The 21,305-nt window shown below is 36.2% G+C and overlaps 1 protein-coding gene across 1 annotated transcript in view; it reads right to left on the bottom strand.

The window, feature by feature from the left end:
* Positions 1-2,178: 2,178 nt before the first annotated feature.
* Positions 2,179-21,305, bottom strand: part of LOC139686350 (protein arginine N-methyltransferase 9-like) — a 38,749-nt gene continuing 19,622 nt past the window's right edge. Inside the window, exons 7-15 of the mRNA XM_071583532.1 lie at positions 18,102-18,434; positions 15,999-16,196; positions 15,278-15,541; positions 14,234-14,446; positions 9,504-9,657; positions 4,868-4,967; positions 4,559-4,731; positions 3,658-3,829; positions 2,179-2,648 (exon numbers count right to left, since the gene is read on the bottom strand). Coding sequence (XP_071439633.1) covers positions 3,716-3,829; positions 4,559-4,731; positions 4,868-4,967; positions 9,504-9,657; positions 14,234-14,446; positions 15,278-15,541; positions 15,999-16,196; positions 18,102-18,434 — 1,549 coding nt within the window. The 3' untranslated portion in view covers positions 2,179-2,648; positions 3,658-3,715. The remainder of the gene's footprint in view (positions 2,649-3,657; positions 3,830-4,558; positions 4,732-4,867; positions 4,968-9,503; positions 9,658-14,233; positions 14,447-15,277; positions 15,542-15,998; positions 16,197-18,101; positions 18,435-21,305) is intronic.

The following is a 21,305-nucleotide window of genomic DNA, read 5'->3' as shown; positions in this document are numbered from 1 at the left end:
ATCATTGTTTTTTAAATAAAGTGTGTGGAATTACAAAGTCAATTATTTCATTACATTTCAATATGTTATGCAAATTCCACAAAGTTACGCCTGAGACAACAAATTTTATCAAAGGGAAGAATGTTTATTTTGCATAAATTTCAATAAACGATTATTGTATTAGCAATCAAAATCATTGCTAACACAATGGCTGCATTTTGTTAACATTTTAATGGCTTTTATTATATGCACATATTTATAAAACTTATGATAAAATATTTTAAATCATACATAATTTTTATTCTAATGAAAATTTTAAATTTTGCTCCATCTCTACTACTAGGTTGTAGGCAATGCTCAGGATTTCTGTGCTTAATAAAAAATCATTTCGTCCAAAAATGATTTTTTAAAACAATTTCCAGTAGTGTGGCTATTATCTGGTAGTCTACCATTTTAGGTAGATTCTTCACGGATTACCTTTCGTCTGTCACTTTTCAACCTATCTGGCATTTATGACCTAACCAGGAGTAATAATTATTGCTGCCTACTGGGGTCATCTGAATGCATAAGCTCTTCCATCACATCCATGGTGAGGATTTTCAGAATAAAACCAACAAATGAAATACAAAATACTAATTATACTTTAATTGATCCAACCCAGGCCCTCCAGTCGGTGATCCAAAGCTCTACCCAGCCATGACCCCAGTCTGTAGAAGAGTTTGTGGGTTATTTTATAGAGGATGGATGGCAGGTAGCCACTTTTGAGGTGATGGAGATTATTGGGATATTTGAGGTAACTGAGAGTTTTACAGATTTGGCCCCATATAGAAAGGGAGTAAGGGGGTGACTGCATGGTATGAGAGGAATGGCAGCTATTTTTAAGGTGTTTTTGTTTTTTCATAGGTTGATGGGAACAGCTGTTTGAAATTTTTCATTTTTGAAGGATGTCCACATCAAACCAAGTAATTTTAGAGGAGGAAATGTAGGAATAAAGGAGAGAGAGGGGACTCATTGCGAATCAATTTCGTTGGTGAATCAGTGTCAGATGAGTGGTTTCATTGGATAATTGGAGAAGAATTGTGCTCCAAGATGACCGAGGTACAGGTTGTCAAAGGATGGACTGAATCTACTTTCCATGGTATAGTAGCCTTTTATCTGGAGGTAGGGTTGGTTATTGTGGGAATTTTGGAAAAGGAAAAACTGGGTAATATTAGTGGAATATTTTTTGCTAGGGATGTGTGGTGTTGAGTGTTTTCAGCAATAGTCAGGAGGGATGGTTGAGTTCAGGAATTCAAGGTATGGTTAATTTCTTTGGTTTAGACTATTGGTTGAAGGTAGTGAAAGACTAAGGTGACACTTTTCTCAGCTCATGAGTTATAGCAGGAGACAATATGATAGCAGGAACATAGTTTTGCTTCATGGATTTTGAGAAGAAATGAGGAGTGAAGAGATGATGTGGGGGAAGAATGAAGATGTCCATGGGTGGTATATTTTCTAGCAGGCCACGGTTCATTAGAAAGTAAATGATTTAATTTTGATGTGCTGGAGTTGGGCCATCAGAGTGGGTGTGTAGGAGAGAGTATCAGAGGGTTGTTGGTTTGCTTTGTTAATATAATCGGTGTTAATGATAACTACTACTGTGAAGCCCTTATCTGGAGGTGATGAAAACATTAGGATTATTAATTACTATTTTTAGGTCAGTGATTTCAGGGGTAGAAAGGTTAGCCTGGGGTTAAGGGACTTAAGGAAAGAGAGAATGGAGATTTTGGAGAGGGGAAGGTTTATAAAGATTTCAGCACAATTATGTGGGGGAAGAGGTATCATTTTTTAAATAGATGGAGGTCAGAGTTTAAGTAGGTTAAATGGAGGGGCTTTGGAGACAGTTGGGGTGGAGGTGAAGTATTCCAAAATATTTTCCATCGCAAGTTCCCACAGAATTGTAGGACATCAGTGAGGATATGTGCACAGTTAACCTTGGGAGTGAGGGATAATGAGAAGCCTTTATTGAGAAGAGAAATTTCAGATGGACTTGAGGGTGTGGAAGGAATGTGTGACTGTGCTGTTGGATGCATCATTTGTGTCATTTTCTGAGGGATATGGGGATGTGTGGAGAAATGTAGGGTTCGTGAATGCGCTTCATACTCATGTATGCACAATCTCACATAATAAAACATGCTTGGTATAAAAAGTTTTGGAAAAATAGATTTATTTCAGATATTGCTATAATGCTACAAATTTCATCAAAGCACATCCCTAGAGCATCGACACACTTTTTCAAGCCGCTTTTTCACAACTCATAGGCTCCCAGGTAGGTGGATTTTAGAAGGTCCTTAGGGTTATACGTGCAAATTTCTTTGATGATACTTAGTGTTCCATGTTGGTGTCCTTTGAGGGAAGATTTCACTTTTGGGAATAGTAAATAGTCTGCTGGCACCAAGTCAGGACTGCAAGGGGGTTGGGGAATCGTCACGATTCCATTGAAGATCATTGAAGATCTTCACAAGCAGGCACTAACCTCTGCTCATGGTCATCCATCAAGATTTTTGGGACGAGTTTAGCACAGATCTTTTGCATTGCCAAATTTTTGCAGTGGCAATGGTGTGTCATCTTATCAATGCCAATATGATCTGCAATCATGCGCACACGAAATCGACGATCTGAATTCAGCACTTCACGCACATGTCAGGAAAAGATTGTGGCAAATAATTTCTATATAAACCTTGTATATACACTCATACACATATAATATAATGACTTAACTATATCTTTGATCAATCATTTAAAACAATGACCCAACCAAAAATTATTTCCTTCAGTACAATATATATTATCAATAAAAATCTTGTCAATATTTATTTTTACTGAACACTTAACTTATTTTCATGTTCATAATTGTTCTGCATTTAAGAGAAATAACAGTGAACACCTGTGATTTCCACCATACTATTTTTAGTTGCATAACACAGTTTTCAACACATTGGGTCTTATTTGGGTGAAAACTACATATATGTTGGCAAATATAAAAGCTAATTGATGAGAGATAGAAGGGGTGTAGAAGTTGGAGACTGATTAGTTAGGTGAGAAGGCCAAAGAGGTACACAGGGACTGAGTGGAGCAGGGCGAGGGAAAGAGAAGCACTGAATTCGATGGTTTCAAGCCTTCAAGACCTTGTTAAAATTCATGATCACTGAATAAGTAAGCCCTGCACCTCCCCCCAAAATCCCCACTACATCACTACCGGTCTGGATACCTAGGCTATATGTTTCTATTTCATACACATTTAGTACAAAACTATAGTCTATATTATACAAAACTATCTACATTTAACTAGTTTTAAGAAAAATGTTCAACTAGTTTAGTGGATTTATGCATGAATTGAAGCTGTATTTTAAATTTTAACATTTGACTTAAATTTACTCTCTCAAGATTTTAGAATGTAGTTGTAATTCTTTTATACTTATTTACTACTTCAGTTCTGGGTAATTCTGAGTTTTATATTGTGTAAATTCTTAATTATGTGTGTAGGTGTAATTTTCTTTTCTTTTCTTTTTCTCTAGCTAGTAATCCAGTTACTGTACTGCTTGGCGTAGCCTATACGATTACATAATTGTATGATATTCTGTACCATACTATGTACTTGTCAATTGGGGAAATAAAATTATTATTATTATTGCTCACATTGAATTCATGTCATGAATATTAATATGGATTCCATATAGAGGTGTTTATTTATAGCTTATTCATTGCCAAAGCTCCTTTCTTCCTGTAGTGGCATACATTCAACAATTTGAAAATATAGAAGCCCTTGATAGTGCACTGCTTTCACCAACAACTTTTCCTCAGGGGTCACCTGAAAACAAAAAAAAACCATTTAATAAATTTAGATAATGCATGAAAAAGTGTACACTACATTCCAGCAAATAATTCATAGCACATATTGGTGGAAATGCAGGGGACAAATCAAGTATCTGACACACTGAAAACTTCTGATAACCTTTGTAAAAACCTTCACTGAATGAAGTGGCAGAATAAATCTCTGTCTAGTTTTCCTTTGAAAGAGACAGCTTTGAAGTTATTACATCACTGACAACATTAATTAAAAATATAAATTAAGTACCATAATTAAGTTTTAAATTACTACACACTTGAATTATTAATTGGCCAGAAAACCTTAAATAAATCACAGTTGCACATATTTTGGATTCATTTTATTTAATGAGCCCATCATCAATAAATTTTTTATGATACTGTTGCCAAGTTGGTTTAATAACTTAAGGCCTCTTAACATAAGAATGGAACATACACGCTAATACATTAATATTTTTTAAATTCAATAATAAGTCGATTAAAATCTCCAGTAATAATTAACTTGCTGATTTTTCTGAACAAAGAAGAAAGAGCTGATCAAGTTCGGATGTAAAAGCCATTAAACTCCCAACGGAGCTCATTGAAAGGATACAACAGCAAGCATACAGGTATATGTACCTCTGACAAAAGAACAAATGCAACGGATTGCCAAATATTTGTAATGATTTTTTTGTGAAATATAGATAATTGTAGGTCTGAGATGCACTCTTACCTCTACTTCTGAAGGCAATAACGTTGCAACTTGCTTGCAATGGCTATCAACCCCAAAACTGCAGACACTTACATTTTCCAGTAACTTGATCTCATACCAGTGAGCAATGGCATTTACAAGGCATTTCTTTGGTACTTTCATTTCAACAACTTTACAATTTTTAGCTGCTTTACCTAATTGAAATACAATACATTATTATATAAATTTAACCATAAAAATACCAGGTAAATATTAAAGGAAATGCACAAAAACCAACACTTATTACATTATAAGTCTAGGGATTTGAAAAAATTACAATGACAAACAAACCTTTTGCAAGACTTTTCACATCCAATTCCAATACTTTCACAGGCTCACAACAGACATCATTTTGGAGGGCATTCAAATCTACATCCAGATGCTGGGAAACCTGTAAATATCATGGTAGTTACAGTTGAGAGCTAAACAATAATTAAAACCATTAACTAGCTAAAGAAGTTATGAAAAATCTAAGAAGAACTGTTTCATTCTGGACAGTAAAAACAAGGCTTGGAAGGGATAATGATATGAGTATGATTGAAAAAAAAATATTTGTTTAGAAAAGATTTTATTAGCTGAGTTTTAACAATGTAGTTCTCATTGTTGTTCACTTATGCTAACTATCTTAAACTGGAGTAAATCCCTACAGCAGTGTTTTTTAAGCTTTGTTAAACCACACAGCACATAATCCCCAAGTAAAAACTATTGAGAACTATTCAAAAATAGTCACTGGCAGTAGTCGTGTAGATTTTTGGTGCAACTATAACTAATGGTTCATCACTGAGAACTACTCCCAATAGTTAACTGCTGAGAACATGAGCCAGTAAGTACTACTGATAAATACTGCCAGTAGTTAACTACATATGAGAACTACAGCCCACAGTTGCAGACGTTACCAGTGTTTGTCCCATGAGGAGTTAAGTTGAAGTTGTTATCGAAGAATGCAGAGTAGTCAACAGTACATGTGGTGACAGTCAAACAGGTAAATGATAGTGGTACAAACAGTAAAATTAATGTACATATTTCCCCAATGCCAATAGCACAGGCAGTACAAGTTAAATTGTCTTTTGAAAAAAAATTACAAGCTCCAGATAAAAACAGAAATATTGCCACAGATGAATAAAGTAAGGCATACATACGAGGGTCATCCGGAAAGTAGTACCCGTTCGTGCCGCATGAAGTGCTGACGACGCGAGTAGCCGCTGGACGAGGTCAGATAGCTTCAGTGGCTTGTCTGCCTTCTCTGAGCCAAGTTGCGTGACGCTAGCATTGCCTGTGTTGTTTCTGTGATTGTTTACAATGTTTAAAAAAATTGAGAACGCCGCCAGTTGTGAAGTGAGGGCAGTGATTAAATTCCTCAATGCAAGAAACGTTCGCCCATGTGATATTCATCGCCAATTAAAGGAGGTGTATGGAGACAATGTAATGGACGAGTCGTCTGTTCGGCGGTGGTGTCGCAACTTCAACATGGGGAGGGGGAACACACACGACGATGAGCGTTCGGGGAGACCGTCTGTCATTACGGACCAACTGGTGAGCTCAGTTGACGAATTCGTGAGGAACGATCGGCGCGTCACAATTGATGACATCTGTGAGCATTTTCCCAATGTTTCTCGAACAATTGTTCATGAAATTGTTAAACACCATCTGCATTATGCAAAAATTTGTGCAAGATGGGTCCCTCGCGTATCTCAATGAGCTGGCGGCGAAGGACTATGCAGCAGGAATACAGAAACTTGTCACACGTTATGACAAATGCCTTAATTTGCTTGGAGATTATGTTGAGAAGTAGTTTAAAGTATCCTCTTTCAAATAAAATTTTTTATGTTTGTTAATATTTACTTTTGTGTCTTTATTTCACGAACGGGTACTACTTTCCGGATGACCCTCGTAATATGAAAAATTGTGAATTCCACAAAACGAAGTATTGCATTGATCATGGTGAAAACTTAGAGGAGCTGAAAACATTTTTTTCAACACCACCCAAAAAATGTAAATGTAACTTTTAGAATATGCTGTCACATGAAATGCTACAGCATATCATAACCTGGTGGTGAATTTTTACCAAGCAAAAAACCAACTATGGCAAGAGATGAATGACTAAAAATGAAATACAGAACAATTCAACTAACTCATAGCCTCCACATTATTTTAATATATGTTGTGATGGTATCTCCACAACTAATAAAACTAGCTAGTCTCTGTTTTTTACTGTGATAGCTCCTAGAGGACAGATGAAGAGTTGAGAGTAAATAATGAACTCAACATTACATCGAGTTCATCATGCTCTATTATTTACAAGACTGATGTACTGATTCATTTTCATTCCCAAGATTGTAGAGGAATAGAGTCAAAATTAAAGAGAGTGAGACTATTTTTTGACTCCTCGACCCGATAAATTCAAGAGGAATTGAGATTGATTTTGTAGGTTGCTTCAAATTTTTCATGCTTCATAGCCATGTCTAGTCAACTTGTAATGTGCCATCAACCACAAGCAAGAACAATAATAAAGATTCAAATCTTCCGGGATTTTTATTGCTTGGATCCACTTTCTAGGATGGCAGTTTTGCCAGCAGTTTTGGTTTTATTTTAAAGTTTTAGCAATGACTGCCAGCTCTACAGTTTATGAGATGGCCATCGGCAGTTGACCATTAAAAATTACAGACAGTTATATCATCAACGATACATTTAAAAAAATACAACTCAATAGTCAACTTTCACTAACTATTGTTATTTGTAGTTAATACACAAAACTACTGCTTTCCCATCAGTTTTGTTTCAAGAGATATTTACATAGTATGTTTTTTTAAATCAATTTTTGGAAAATATATTTCAAGGAAAAGTGAATATTTACATTCAACTCAGAGGTGTAAGATGTACAAGAGGTGGAGTCCCAATTTACCATAAAAAATGAATTTCTCTGATTTTTCCACCAATACATTCCACAGGTGTTTTGAAGAAATCTAAAAGGATAGTTGCATAGCCTTTTAAAATATCCGCCATACATCAATTTCTAAGGATCGACATAAAATCAGTTGTGTTTGTGCAAGGGCATTTCAATAAATGAGTTTTGGTGGCTTTCAAAATCAATAACATTAAAATAAAATTATAGAAATTCGCATATATTCTTATTTTCATGCCTCATCTACTTTTCAGCAGTCTCCTTCCACCTTCAGGCATCTATCTAGCCAGTGCACCCACTTCTTAAATGCTTCCTCAAAGAAGGGCACCCAGCATGCGAAGGAAGTTACATGCACTCCCCTGGGCCTCATTATCAATGGAGAAATATTGGCCATCCAGTTCCGTCTTCAACACAAGGAACAAATGAAACCTCTAGGGGTTGGATCAGGAATGCCTACTTGTTTTCACATTTCTTTATAAATTTTTAAATAATCACATGATTCCCAACATTTTGCTACTGAGTAGACACACCATGGAACATCATTTAAATTTAAAAATATATGCCACATTGAATTATAGCACAATGAAATAGTATATGAATTTAAAAATATGCTCAAGTCATAAATTTAAAAAAAATTAAAATTATCAAAGAACACATGAATTACATGAGTTTTGGCATGTTGGATTGGGGTCCCATAAGTATCTTCTTTCAAACAACACAGTTTCAGGTATAACATAGCAAAAATCCACATTGATGAAAGAAGACCCATGGTTTTTCCACATAAAACAGTTTTAATTTGACTGGGGTATTGTTACAGCATAACATCTTCAGGTTGCTGTAACAAAACCTGTCATAATAAAACTTTAACGTGGAAAAGCCAAGTGTCTTCTTTCACTTATCCCTATTTCTCTCACCTTCCTTCATTTCTCCCCCATTCACAATTCAGCTTGTGAATACCTGATAACAAAAGGAAAATCTACTTCTTCCATAGTTTCATTCTCTGCACCTTTCCTCAAATGGTCTTAGACTTCTTCCAGAAATGCAACTGCACATTTAGGTTTCTCTTTCTTTAGATTTTTTATGATGGATTGAAAATCGGAAATACAGTGAATTAGAAATTAAATATTGATGCATTCAATGAATTTACAAACAAAATGGAATGGTGTAATCTTAAAATAGCAAAAGAAAGAAATCCGCTGTGAAAATTTAAGGTTTCTTTTCTGAGAGCACAAACCATAATTAAAACACAATATGAAATGGAAAGTATGCTGACACAGTTAAAAGGGCTGACCTTCAGAAAGAATGAGAGGGAAGAGATATGGAGAGGCACTGAGTCAAGGCACAGGGAACATCTGGAATTGATAAAATTTTTGTGCAACGACATATTCTCACAGCACTAAAAATGGTTGATGCATGCCCACAATATAGCCTTAATATACACACAATAACAATATACATTACTTGTATGCATAGAGGAAGGGTTTAATTATTGAAATAATTTAAAGGAAACTCTTACTTCCAATTCAAAGGTTCGCTAAGCCCTATTAAATAATAGAACTCAGACAGTTTTCATATTTCTGTACACGTCCCAATTAATTTACAGTAAAGGTATTCCACTTATTTCAAAAATAAATCCTTTTGCTATGAATAGAAAAGTGAAAACAACTTAAACTAATGACGTTACACTACTTATATTAAACTAATTACGTTGACATACTCTAGCCATACAATCAATCACACTCAAAAGCCACCTCATCATCATGAAAACATTACTCATAAACAATATAATTGATGATATTTTATATGTATAACTGCAGCAGATATGGAGTGGAAAAATCAGCAATTTCCCCCATCATATTCTTAATAACCTAGTACTACTGTTTTTTACCGTCTCAATTTTAATCCTCTGCTTCGTAAAACTATTGTTAAAAGGTGGAAAGATATAGCAGAGATTGTTTTCCCATTCAATATATCTTCCAAAATTTTGTATACTAAGACGTCATCTGGAAAATCAATCATCCTTACCTTGTATATATTTATGAACTCTGATATTTTATAATTGCACACATTTTCATCACTGAGAACCTGTGACATTCTTGCAAGCCACAAAGAAAACAAAAGTTGGGAAAAAACAGCTATCCTTTCTGGTATAAGTATTCCTTTTGGTTTGAGCATTTGTCTGGAAGATAATGCATAATTATGAGAAATGTACCAAAAAGGTATGACTACGCACAGAGAGAAATAGTTTCTTTAGAATGCCCTGTATCAAGGATTTACAGGATAAGGAGGGAGAGTTCCTTGTTTATGAGGAGATCTTGTATGTGGTTATTTAGGTTTCATACTTTTGCCTTTGGCCATATCTCTGCCTTTGTGAAAGGAGAATTTTTCTTATCTCTGAGTTGCTTTGTCCATTTAAGGAGGTCATGCTGAGATGCTGCAGCTGAGTGTTAAAACCGGTGATAAAATACCTTGGAAAGCTACAAGAATATGCTACAGTATAATAAAACACATTATGACCCATACCAATAAAAATGCAGAAAGTACAAAGTTATCTTTATCATCAGTATCTATATTTGAGATTAACATACAATCTGCTTGCTTCCTTGGATCATGTGTAAATCTCAAATATAGATACCAATAATAAAAATAACTTTGTATTTTCTGCATTTTTATTGGTATGAGTCATAATCTGTTTTACTATGCTGAAGCATATGCATGTGAAATGAAGTAGTTTGAAATCACCATTATATGGCCCTAAGGAGGAAGAGGAGGGAAGAATAAGAGGAGATTAGCAGGGGGGTAAGCAAGTACACTTGCTGAAACAAGTAATCATGGATGTTGGATATTTCTTTTAATCAGCCTCGATGGAATAAGATGTAAGGCAACCCTTTGTCTCCAAATCCAGGGCACAATAAGCCATGGTGCTTAGGATGTCCATCCTATGTGAGGTAATATGGCCAAAATATAATACCAAATCCTATGAAGGTGACATACCTTGGTGAATGACTGCTGCCAAACAATTAACAATTACCCAGAGGCCATGGGGGAGGGGTACCAGGCTTCATCTTCACATGAGAGAAGGTGAAGACCAAATTGGTTGATACTGCAACACTTAATTCACTACCAGAATGCTAACAGTTACTTACGCAAACATGAAGCATTGCAATGTTTAAGGCAACAGCAAACCACCACATAATTATCACAAGGATCAGAGCACATTACCAACTTTAGGTTTCACTTTTTATATAGACTAGAAAACAGACGTGAGGGAACTCTCTGGTGTGAAAGTTTTCAGAGCTAAAATAACCTCAATTCAGAATAAAAGGTGAGGACAACTCAAAGAGATGAGTACATCAGTTGAACAAGTCAATCAATTTAGGAACAGGACTTGGTATCTAAGGTCACTTTGACCATGCAGGAAGCTAAAGAATTTTAAGTCCGAGATGAGGAAATGGGATAAATCATATTAGAGGTAAGTGGAATTAAATAGGCATGAGAAGGAGGCTTCTGGAGATGTAACTAGAGGATAATTTGAACAGGCTCAGGTAGTGGGAATGTGGAGATGGGTATGGGTGATTCTGTAGAAGAAGGTAGCAATGAGACCAAAGAGATTCCTACAGCAAAATGAAAGAATTAGGCTAGGTAACAGAAGCTATAGATATCATAGTGGTGCAATTCTGTAAGCCAATGACACCCTACAATGATGATGAAGAGGGGGACATGTACGAAAATATCACTGAAGAAATACAAAATTTAAAGCGAGAATAAAATCTTATTGTACACAAAAATGTACACAGTAAAAAATGAATAATTACTACAGAGTGGACCAAGAGAGAAATATATCGAGGATAATTAAAAGAAAAGACAAACTAATGACACTCAGAGGTAAAATGGTTTACCAAAGAATATAACTAAAGGATACAGATCAGAAGTATTACACGGGAAGGATGAATTTCAAGAAGCGGGCAATTGAAGATTACAGAAGAAGAAACTAATAATTATGAAAGATTGGCAGATAACGGATAGCATAAAATGGTGTGACAAATCAATCCTTGGATTGATACCCTATGATGACGATGAGGATGATAAATAGATTGAAATAAATTTCAAATCATTGAAAAAAGACAGCAGAGGGGTTCCGTATAATGCTACAAGGTGAAATACCCTTATATATTCTTGCTAAATTGCTAATATAGTGAGAATGGTTAAGCACTGGGCCCACTTCAGCACCAAATTATTTTCATAAAATATATTTAAGACTGGAGTCAAAATTTAGTTCATTATGTTTGTTGGCATGCATCAGCTTAACATAATTTACTGGGGATAGCACCAAAGCCAAAAAAAGATCACATGAGTTTTACCTATCTAAATTGTATTTTCCATAGTGTTAATTTTCAATTAATTATAGAATTAGCATCACATTACCTGCAGCAAATGCTGATACATACAGATAATTAAAATTACTATTGATTATGAGGTCTGTTTAAAAAGTATCGTGACTTTTGTGTTTTTTCAAAAATTATTTATTTGTTCATGAATATCTATTTTGTTCCCTTCAAAGTAATCCCCATTAGTTATTATACACTTGTGTCCATGTTTTTTCCAATCCTCGAAGCACTTCAAAAAATCATTTTTTTGTGATCTTGTTTAGCTCCTCTTTCGATGCAGTCTTTATCTCGTCAATCGTAGAATCCTTTTGAATGGATATCTACGAGGGTCATCCGGAAAGTAGTACCCGTTCGTGAAATAAAGACACAAAAGTAAATATTAACAAACATAAAAAATTTTATTTGAAAGAGGATACTTTAAACTACTTCTCAACATAATCTCCAAGCAAATTAAGGCATTTGTCATAACGTGTGACAAGTTTCTGTATTCCTGCTGCATAGTCCTTCGCCGCCAGCTCATTGAGATACGCGAGGGACCCATCTTGCACAAATTTTTGCATAATGCAGATGGTGTTTAACAATTTCATGAACAATTGTTCGAGAAACATTGGGAAAATGCTCACAGATGTCATCAATTGTGACGCGCCGATCGTTCCTCACGAATTCGTCAACTGAGCTCACCAGTTGGTCCGTAATGACAGACGGTCTCCCCGAACGCTCATCGTCGTGTGTGTTCCCCCTCCCCATGTTGAAGTTGCGACACCACCGCCGAACAGACGACTCGTCCATTACATTGTCTCCATACACCTCCTTTAATTGGCGATGAATATCACATGGGCGAACGTTTCTTGCATTGAGGAATTTAATCACTGCCCTCACTTCACAACTGGCGGCGTTCTCAATTTTTTTAAACATTGTAAACAATCACAGAAACAACACAGGCAATGCTAGCGTCACGCAACTTGGCTCAGAGAAGGCAGACAAGCCACTGAAGCTATCTGACCTCGTCCAGCGGCTACTCGCGTCGTCAGCACTTCATGCGGCACGAACGGGTACTACTTTCCGGATGACCCTCGTATTTTGTCCCCTTCATAGTAATCCCCATTAGATATTATACACTTGTGTCCACGTTTTTTCCAATCCTCAAAGCACTTTAAAAAATCATTTCTTTGTGATCTTGTTTAGCTCCTCTTTCGATGCAGTCTTTATCTCGTCAATCGTAGAATAGTGTCATCCTTTCATGGGTCTCTTCAGTTTTGGGAACAAAAAAAAGTCACTGGGGGGCCGGATCTGGGGAATATGGGGGCAGTGACATCATGAGTGTGTTTTGTTTTCTGCCAAAAATGCACGCACAAGTAACGACGTGTGAGCAGGGGTGTTGTCATGGGGCAGAAGTCAATTTTTGTTCTTCCACAAATCCAGGCATTTGTGGTGGATTGCTTTGTGTAAATTGCTCATAACTTGCAGGTAATATTCCTTATTTACCGTTCTACCCTGTGGCAAGAACTCATGTTGCACCACGCCCCTGCAATTGTGGAAACTGTAAGCAAAACTTGCACATTCGACCAAACTTGCGTGCTTTTTTGGTCTTGGCTCACGCTGCAGCTTAGATTGGGATGATTGAGCTTTAGTTTCCACGCCATAACCATAAACCCATGGTCACCAGTTATGACCCTATAGGACAAATTTGGGTTGTCGCAGACATAGTCCAACACCTCATTAGCAATGTTAATGCATTGCTGCTTCTGGTCAAAATTGAGCAATTTGGGTACGAATTTTGCGGCGACCCGTGTCATGCCCAAATCATTGGTAAAAATCGAATGGCATGAGCCAATTGATATATTTAGGCCCTCAGCAACTTCTCTGATGGTGATTCATCGATAAGTCAATACTTTTTCTTCACTTCATCAATGTTTTCATCTGTTGTTGACATGCTTGGGCGTCCGGCATGCTCTTCGTCGTTCACATCTTCTCAGCCTTCCCAGAACATTTTGTACCATCGACAAATGTTGCTTCGGTCCAAGGTAGCTTCTCCATATGCCACAGTCAACATTTGGAATGCATACAAGCACTGAATTTCTTTTTTCACACAAAATTTGATACAGATTCTTTGATCCATTTTTTGTAACAGGCAAAAATCAAGGACAAGCCAAAACATGTCCAAGTAAAACAGCTGTCAAAAATAAACATTCAAAATGGCCGAACTTTTCGGCATACATGAGAGACATAAGGACCAACATAAAGCCACCAAAAATCGAAAATCAAATAAACATAACCAGCGAAAATTTGACTTTGAACTTTTTGAACAGACCTCGTACATTTGAAAATAATCAAGCCTTTAGTTAAAATTCCTCATAATTTTCTTACAATAAGGATGGAAGCTTTCCAATAGTTCCTTCCTGAAGCTCCCCTGTAGTATCTACCAAATCAACATAGATGACATCAAATTCTCCTTGCAATGTCTCTTCTTGTTGGTAAGTCAACTTATGTGCTTTGATGTCATTAAGTTCTGCAACTTCTTTTAATATCTGCTCATTTGCAGCCTTTTGGGCTTCATTTGATGAAGTGCACCACACCAGCCTAGTAAATTCAAACACAAAAGTAAGTCAAAGAAACGATGATGACTGAATATTTTTACAAGGAAAATTAGATATTAGTTTACTTGAGTGGTGAAACAAATATTTTAAAAATATTCTGTAGTGTATGGACTATATCAGTAATGTAAATATCAATAAAGTAAAAGTGTAGCTAAATTATTTTTAAAACTTTTATGTTTACTCAAGTTTGTATGCCTCTGTCACTTATGCCAAATGGCTTGGTTCTCAGGTTACCATGCTAAATGCACACAGTTTATGAAATCAAAATTAATAACTTCACAACGCTGCCTCTTCCTATCATAATGCTGCATTTCTTTACTTTTGGTTATTTTCTACATCTTAATAATGCCCTGCATACAAATGGAAGGGCATGTGGCAGGGAGATTGAATGAAACTGTAAGAGGAAGAATATTCACAGGTATACAAGCAAAATGTTACTGGAGGGTTTGATTACTTAATCATGCCCAAATAAATCAGAAGATTCTGAGAACACCAATTCAGATCACCAAAACATTTCACACTCCAGCCATTAATGAATTTGCAACAAAGATGTGACTAAGGCCGATTTCCTTTTGAAAATTAATAATTATTCACTGTTTCCTTGACCGCCCATCAAGCCTATAGCCATTTGAGCACTTGATAAAAACCAGTATATTTTCAAATGGAAGTTTTAAATATTTTCATACTTAATGGGAAATTATGACGGCATGAAGATGTTTTATCTATGTGCTTGATTTTGAATGGTGATCTCTGACTTAATTGGCAAAGATTTTGTTTAAAAAAAACTTAGTCGCAGATATACATAATATCATACCTTTCCACTGCTCCCATCATCAGCATTTTCAGACCAAATACTGGAAATGGACTCATGTCAAGCAATGCTTCAATTTTCCCATTTTTAGCCACTGACTCGGCTGCTTCTATCATTCCCTTGATCCACTGGTCATTGTTTAAGAAAGCTATAGCATTCTCAGGGAGACAATGGCTTCCATGAAGAGGCAATGGGTTAATTGTTGAGGTAGCAAAATTTTCCACTAATTTATGCAAATCACAGTTAAGTTTTTCTGTTTTCGGTGACCTTGAATAAAAATTATTGATTAAGTGGAATTGTATGTTTCCCACACAATGAAAATAATTTCAACCTCAAGGAAAAATAAATGGGAGGGTGCAACGTCAAGATAAACTCTATTGTAATTACACTTGTGTGAATGCATATGCACGTGAAGACTGATATCAAAACCAACTAACATTAACTTTATATCATAAAAATTAACCAGAGCTTCTCTGAGAATATCAGTTACAGAGAAAACAATTACCAACAACACCGATATAAAAGTGAACATGTTGTTTATTCATTGGAAAATAAGATGTAATACAATATAGCCATTACTAATCTGAAATTAGTGAAAATTTGGGACCAATTTTTATTAGAAATAGTTATATTAAAAGGGATGAGTGCATCATAATATCCTACAGATTTGAAGTGAATTGAGCAGTGAATTGCCCAGTTACCAGACTAAGAGATGTGAACTTACTTGACATATTTAGAGGTTTCTCTTGATGTACTGGCACTTTCTGAGCAATGGGAACTTCCTGCAGGACAGTCAATATTCTCATTAGTTCCAATTGATGATGTTGGAGTAGGATTACAAACGCTCAAAGGAACATTACCCACATCTTCATTAGTTGACTCAGTAGGAGTGTTTTCGTTGGTGCAACTACTTCCATCATCACTGCAAATAATAAACAGCTTCAGTGCTTATGAAAGTATGATTTTGCGATAGAAATTATATACTGTTGTACAAACATAAAATATATGTACATACCATGCATAAATTTTTGTATAATAAACAAGGAAGTAGGCTGAATTGCCAGTGATGGGCATTATTAGGAAAATAATGAATAACATTTTTGACACGTATGGGGAGGAGATTTCACTCCTGCTTTCCCCATGAGCCAGAAAAATCAATTCGTCCATAATTTTCTACAGCATCACAAAATCAAAAACACTCCTATAAATGGTATGAGGGATTAGGCAGCACCACTACCCTATCATTTCTACTTTGTGCAAGAAAATTAAAGCGCAGATACTTTTTTGACAGGTTTTGTATGCCAGGAAGAATGGGAAAAATTTTATTGAGAACTTGTTTGTGAGTAGATCAAGGAATTCAGAAATGCACCACTGAAATGTTACCAGCATGCTACTTCATCAAAACAGTAATTCCTCACTTTATGCCATTAATGTTTCATTGGAATAAATGAAATGAAGAAGTGAAAAGACCAATGAGTGAGCCACTTGATTCTTTTGATTTACTTTGGATGAATCACTTCAGGAAGGTTTGGATTAGCGAGGAAGAGAAGCCCTAATACAATGACTTTTGTTCAGAATCCAAAATCCTTCTCCCAAATTTGATAAAAAATGATGGAATGTATATCATACAGCCGACCCCGGTGGCGGCGGGGTAACGTCCTCGTCTGTCATTCCGAGGGTCGCGGGTTCGATTCCCGCCTGGGTGAGTTTCCCTCCATCTAGGGCTTGGGTGTTTGTAAATGTGACCATTGTTATCATTGTTAATAGTTCGATGTAAAGGCCAAAATGTGCTGTTTTCGGACTAATACTGAATAAATAAATAAATAAAATACACCAGAGGAGAGAATGTGTTGTCCATACTTAAATTTTAATTTTAACCAATTATATTTGTTTTTTACTGTTTTTGATTTAATACATTAGTTGTTCATTTCATAAAACATATACTAATGCTTTTACAAAGTCACAGCAAGAGTGATACAACTTGCTACAACCAATATTCATGCAAAAAATATACATGGAAAATGAAAGTAGGAAAAAAGATGGAACAGAAAAATGTTATTATCCAATGATGCAACAATAATTATGAATTGGAAAAATATAAGATCACAGATCTTGAAGAATGTAAGAGGAAATATGAAACCACTAGCATAGTGCTGAATCAACAGAGGCCCCCCAATCAACAGAGGCCCATCCATCAGCCATTATCAAATGAAATCTTGCTGCAGATGAAAAAACAGAATGCTCCACTAATCCCATTTCAACAGTAGCAAGAGTAACAGAATGCCAACGCAACCATAAAAAGATGCCGCCCTTAATATCAATATGAAACATATGTTATACTCTTCTGGCAGGCTTTAGTCAATGAATGGAGACCCACAGTTCCACAATTCACGTACACAATTATGCTGATAATTTTTCATACTTTTTTACTAAAGCCTCATAGTAGCAAATTCTTCCTACCTAAATATAGCAAAGACATTTAATTAAGAACTTTATATATAAATATGTTTAAAAAAATCAGTTCTTTTGAAACTTTGTGGTCATATATCCAAAATTAATGATTTAAATAAATTCATACAAAGGTAAATTATATAAAATCATTTCAAACAACACTGGTTTCAATTCTTGGCATCATTTTCAGATGGAATAAAATAGATAAAAACAACTTGTATGCTTCTAAAAAGGTGGAAGGGAGCAACAGGAGAAAGGTCAAGTAAAGCAGGAGGGGAGAAAGGTGCTTAGGAATATGGATCTATTTAGGAAATATATGATGTAGAAGAATGGATCTTTCAACTGCGATGAAACCTGAAAGAAATGTAGTAACTACCTTGCTGTGCTGTCAACAACTTTTGCAGTAACTGCCAACTTTTTTCCTGAGTTGGAAACAGTGTATTCAATAGTTTGGCCTTCCATTACTGAAATTGGAGGATACAGTGGAAAAACAGCTTGCTCCCAACAAGATCCTTTCCCAGGGGCAGTGACCAATTTAATATCTTCGTCAACATTCAGGATGAACCAGGCAGCTACAGCATCAATTCTGCCAGATGATGATGCAGTCACTCGCAGTACCTCTGCAGGGAAGCTGCCAGACAATCGTGCTTCAATTTCTTCAGGATCATTGAAGTTCACATAGATGGCTTCTGCTGGATCCCCTAAATACCTGAAAGAGTTGAATTATTCCATGAATGTTGAATTGAATGTTTCCTCCCAGGGGCATTTGCAACTATTTCCTATAATTCATCATATACCCTCTGAATTTTTTCATCTCTATGATTACTAGATTTTGTGTGGTGACAACTGTGAAAGCCTTACTTCTTTCCCTGCTGAACATGACATGCAGCCCAGTGAATTGAGTCCCAAGAATGCCAGGATACATTTTCAAAATTTTATCCATCATTAATTGATAAGCAAAATAACCAAGGCAGTTTCTCACTGCCTTACTCAACTTTGTTTTTAACTTGACACTGCCACTCAGATGGCTGGACCCCATTGAGGTCTTGGTGCCTTCACAGCCGCCTCATTGCAGAACATATATTGGACATGGGTGAAACCATTTTAGCAATTACTCGTAGGAATTTTTCTATCATGCAGATTACATCCAGTCTTGATTTCCCCTAGATGTTGAATGATGTAATCATGTGCATAATTCTTACAGTTTGCTTTCTTCCTAAATCCCTAGTCCTTGAGTATAATGATGTCAAAAGTCTTTCGAAGAGGGATTCAAACCTTATTCCTTTAAAGCCTCCAAAATTTCAGAGTTTAAGAGGACGCCTCAATAGCTTAACAGGCTAAAGCACTCGGCCGGGCATCGAGGGATCTGGGTTCGAATTCCAGTCAAAGCAAATGATTTTCACACTCTGAAATTGTTGCATCAAGATCCTTAAGTTTAAGGCCATGTGATAGGCATTTAAGATATGCAGGCATCCTCCACACTGTAATTTATTTGAAAATTTATGAAAGTTGGAGTATTTAGCTTACTCTTATCATTTATAATTATAGCAACTATAAATCTATGATTTTGTGACCCATGGAGTTTATAGTATAACACCAATACCCAGTTATATAATATGTCACTTACTGCAGCTAGCTATTTTCTAAGTGTTATTTCTAAGAAACTGGTATGAAATAGAAATCAGACCCACAAAAGCCTATGCTGCAAGAATAGAATGTAGAGACAAAATGAAACACAGCAATCACAAGTAATATTTATTCTCTACGACCATGGTTTCATCAGTGTGTGGCATCATCAAATGAATAAACATTGAAATACACAATACATATATATGCTTCAGGAAGAGGGGGTGAGTTGAGGAGTGGGAGAGTAAGGGGTGGAAGGAGTGACCTGGTAATGTAATGAGTGGTAGTAGAATGGGAAGATGGGCTACTGAACACCTTGAAGGGGGTTGAAACCATTGCGTAGTTGAGTGGGATGGGTTGACTAATGGGAAGCATAGGAGGGGATAGAGGGTGCAATAGATTGTTAACCAGAGGCATCATCCTGGAGTGAATACAGGTGGTATTCTCTAATTATTTAAGCATATTTAACCTTGGACCTTTCTCCTCTAGTACCCTGGAATTGGATTGGAATGGGATTGGATTGGAATTAACTGTGCAGTTTGACATGATGATGTAGGCAATGTCTTAGTAATCACGTAAGAAGAATACATTTAAAAACATGAACATTTCATCAGTTCTACCAACTAAGTGCCCCTTTAAGTAAGGACCCTACACCCTAATACCAAAACCAGTGCTGAAAATCCATTTCTTCAAGTGAAGCCAAAATATGACCTTGGGTAGCCCCCATGCCAGTGGAAATGACTCTATGTCTCCATGATTGATCAGCCTTCCAACAATGGACAAAAGTGAAAATCCCATCAGACTCATTTGTGACAGCTTCAAATCACTTAGTATCTCATTAGGTTGATTCAGTACCCAGGGAATTTAACAAATTTACCCAAATTATGGGAACTCATACGAAAGTGCTGTCCAACCTAATATTACTCCCAGAACCCAAAAGGTGTGCTTCAATGTCATCAATCTTTTTACGTGTTTTCCCAATGAAGATGCTCTCACCCTTGTGAAATCATGAGTCCCTGCACCCATCATCAGGGATTCATGCTTCCTTATGCCAGTCTATGTGCAGCATAACAACTTTTTGTTCAATGGCAAATATTATTGTCAACCCAATGGACTAACAATAGGTTCCCGTCTGTCCCCACTCCTAGAACACATTTTTATGGACAACTTTGAGCATAAATTGTTCTCCTTATTACATCCCTCATCCAACATATAAATTAATGGTGCCAGTATACCAATATTGTTTTCTGTGTTTGGGTGGAAACAGGGAGACACCTCAACAAGTAATTATGTTTATTAAAATCTATAAACAAAAAAATCCAGTTTACAAGTTGAAAAGTGAAGGAACTCTTTAATTTCCCAAATTTTTCTGACAAAATTACTGACTGGCAATATGGCTTCTCTATCTTTAGAAAAGATTGTTACACAGAACAAGTGATTCAAGATCATTCAAGACACCACAGCACACGAAAATCAGCAGGGTTTCATTCTAGGATGCACAGACTCTGCCATACGCCCATGTCTGATGCAAACAAATACACAGAACTCCAAATAAATTAATAGATAGTAGTCAAAAATGGATGCACTGATAAATTAATTGATAAACTTTGCAGAAGGAAATCAACATAAGTAGCCATGAACGAGATACAAGGCCTGTCGGAAAAAATACCTAACTCTGAATTTTACCTGCACACAGTAGCGACGTTGGATCGGCACCACCGTACACAGGGGAATGAGACAACTAAATGCGCATGTTTGGATTGTTTCTCCACCTTCCAGTAAGCCGTCAAGTGTGATGCTGTCATTCATATGAGTCCATCGCTTTTTGAATTCTCTCAAGATGACTGAATAAGTTGATTTTGTTGGGTCGTCTAGTTGTCATGGTGTTTAGAAACTTAGCATCAGTGTTGGCAGCATCCAGCAGGTCCTGTGTTGGAGATGAGTCATGGGTGTA

This window comes from Hetaerina americana, unplaced genomic scaffold (assembly GCF_022747635.1).
Source record: "Hetaerina americana unplaced genomic scaffold, ioHetAmer1.1.p SCAF_14, whole genome shotgun sequence".
In the NCBI taxonomy this organism is placed as follows: Eukaryota; Metazoa; Arthropoda; class Insecta; order Odonata; family Calopterygidae; genus Hetaerina; species Hetaerina americana.
Note: the sequence above shows the minus strand (reverse complement) of the source record. Positions and strands in the feature narration are given on the sequence as shown.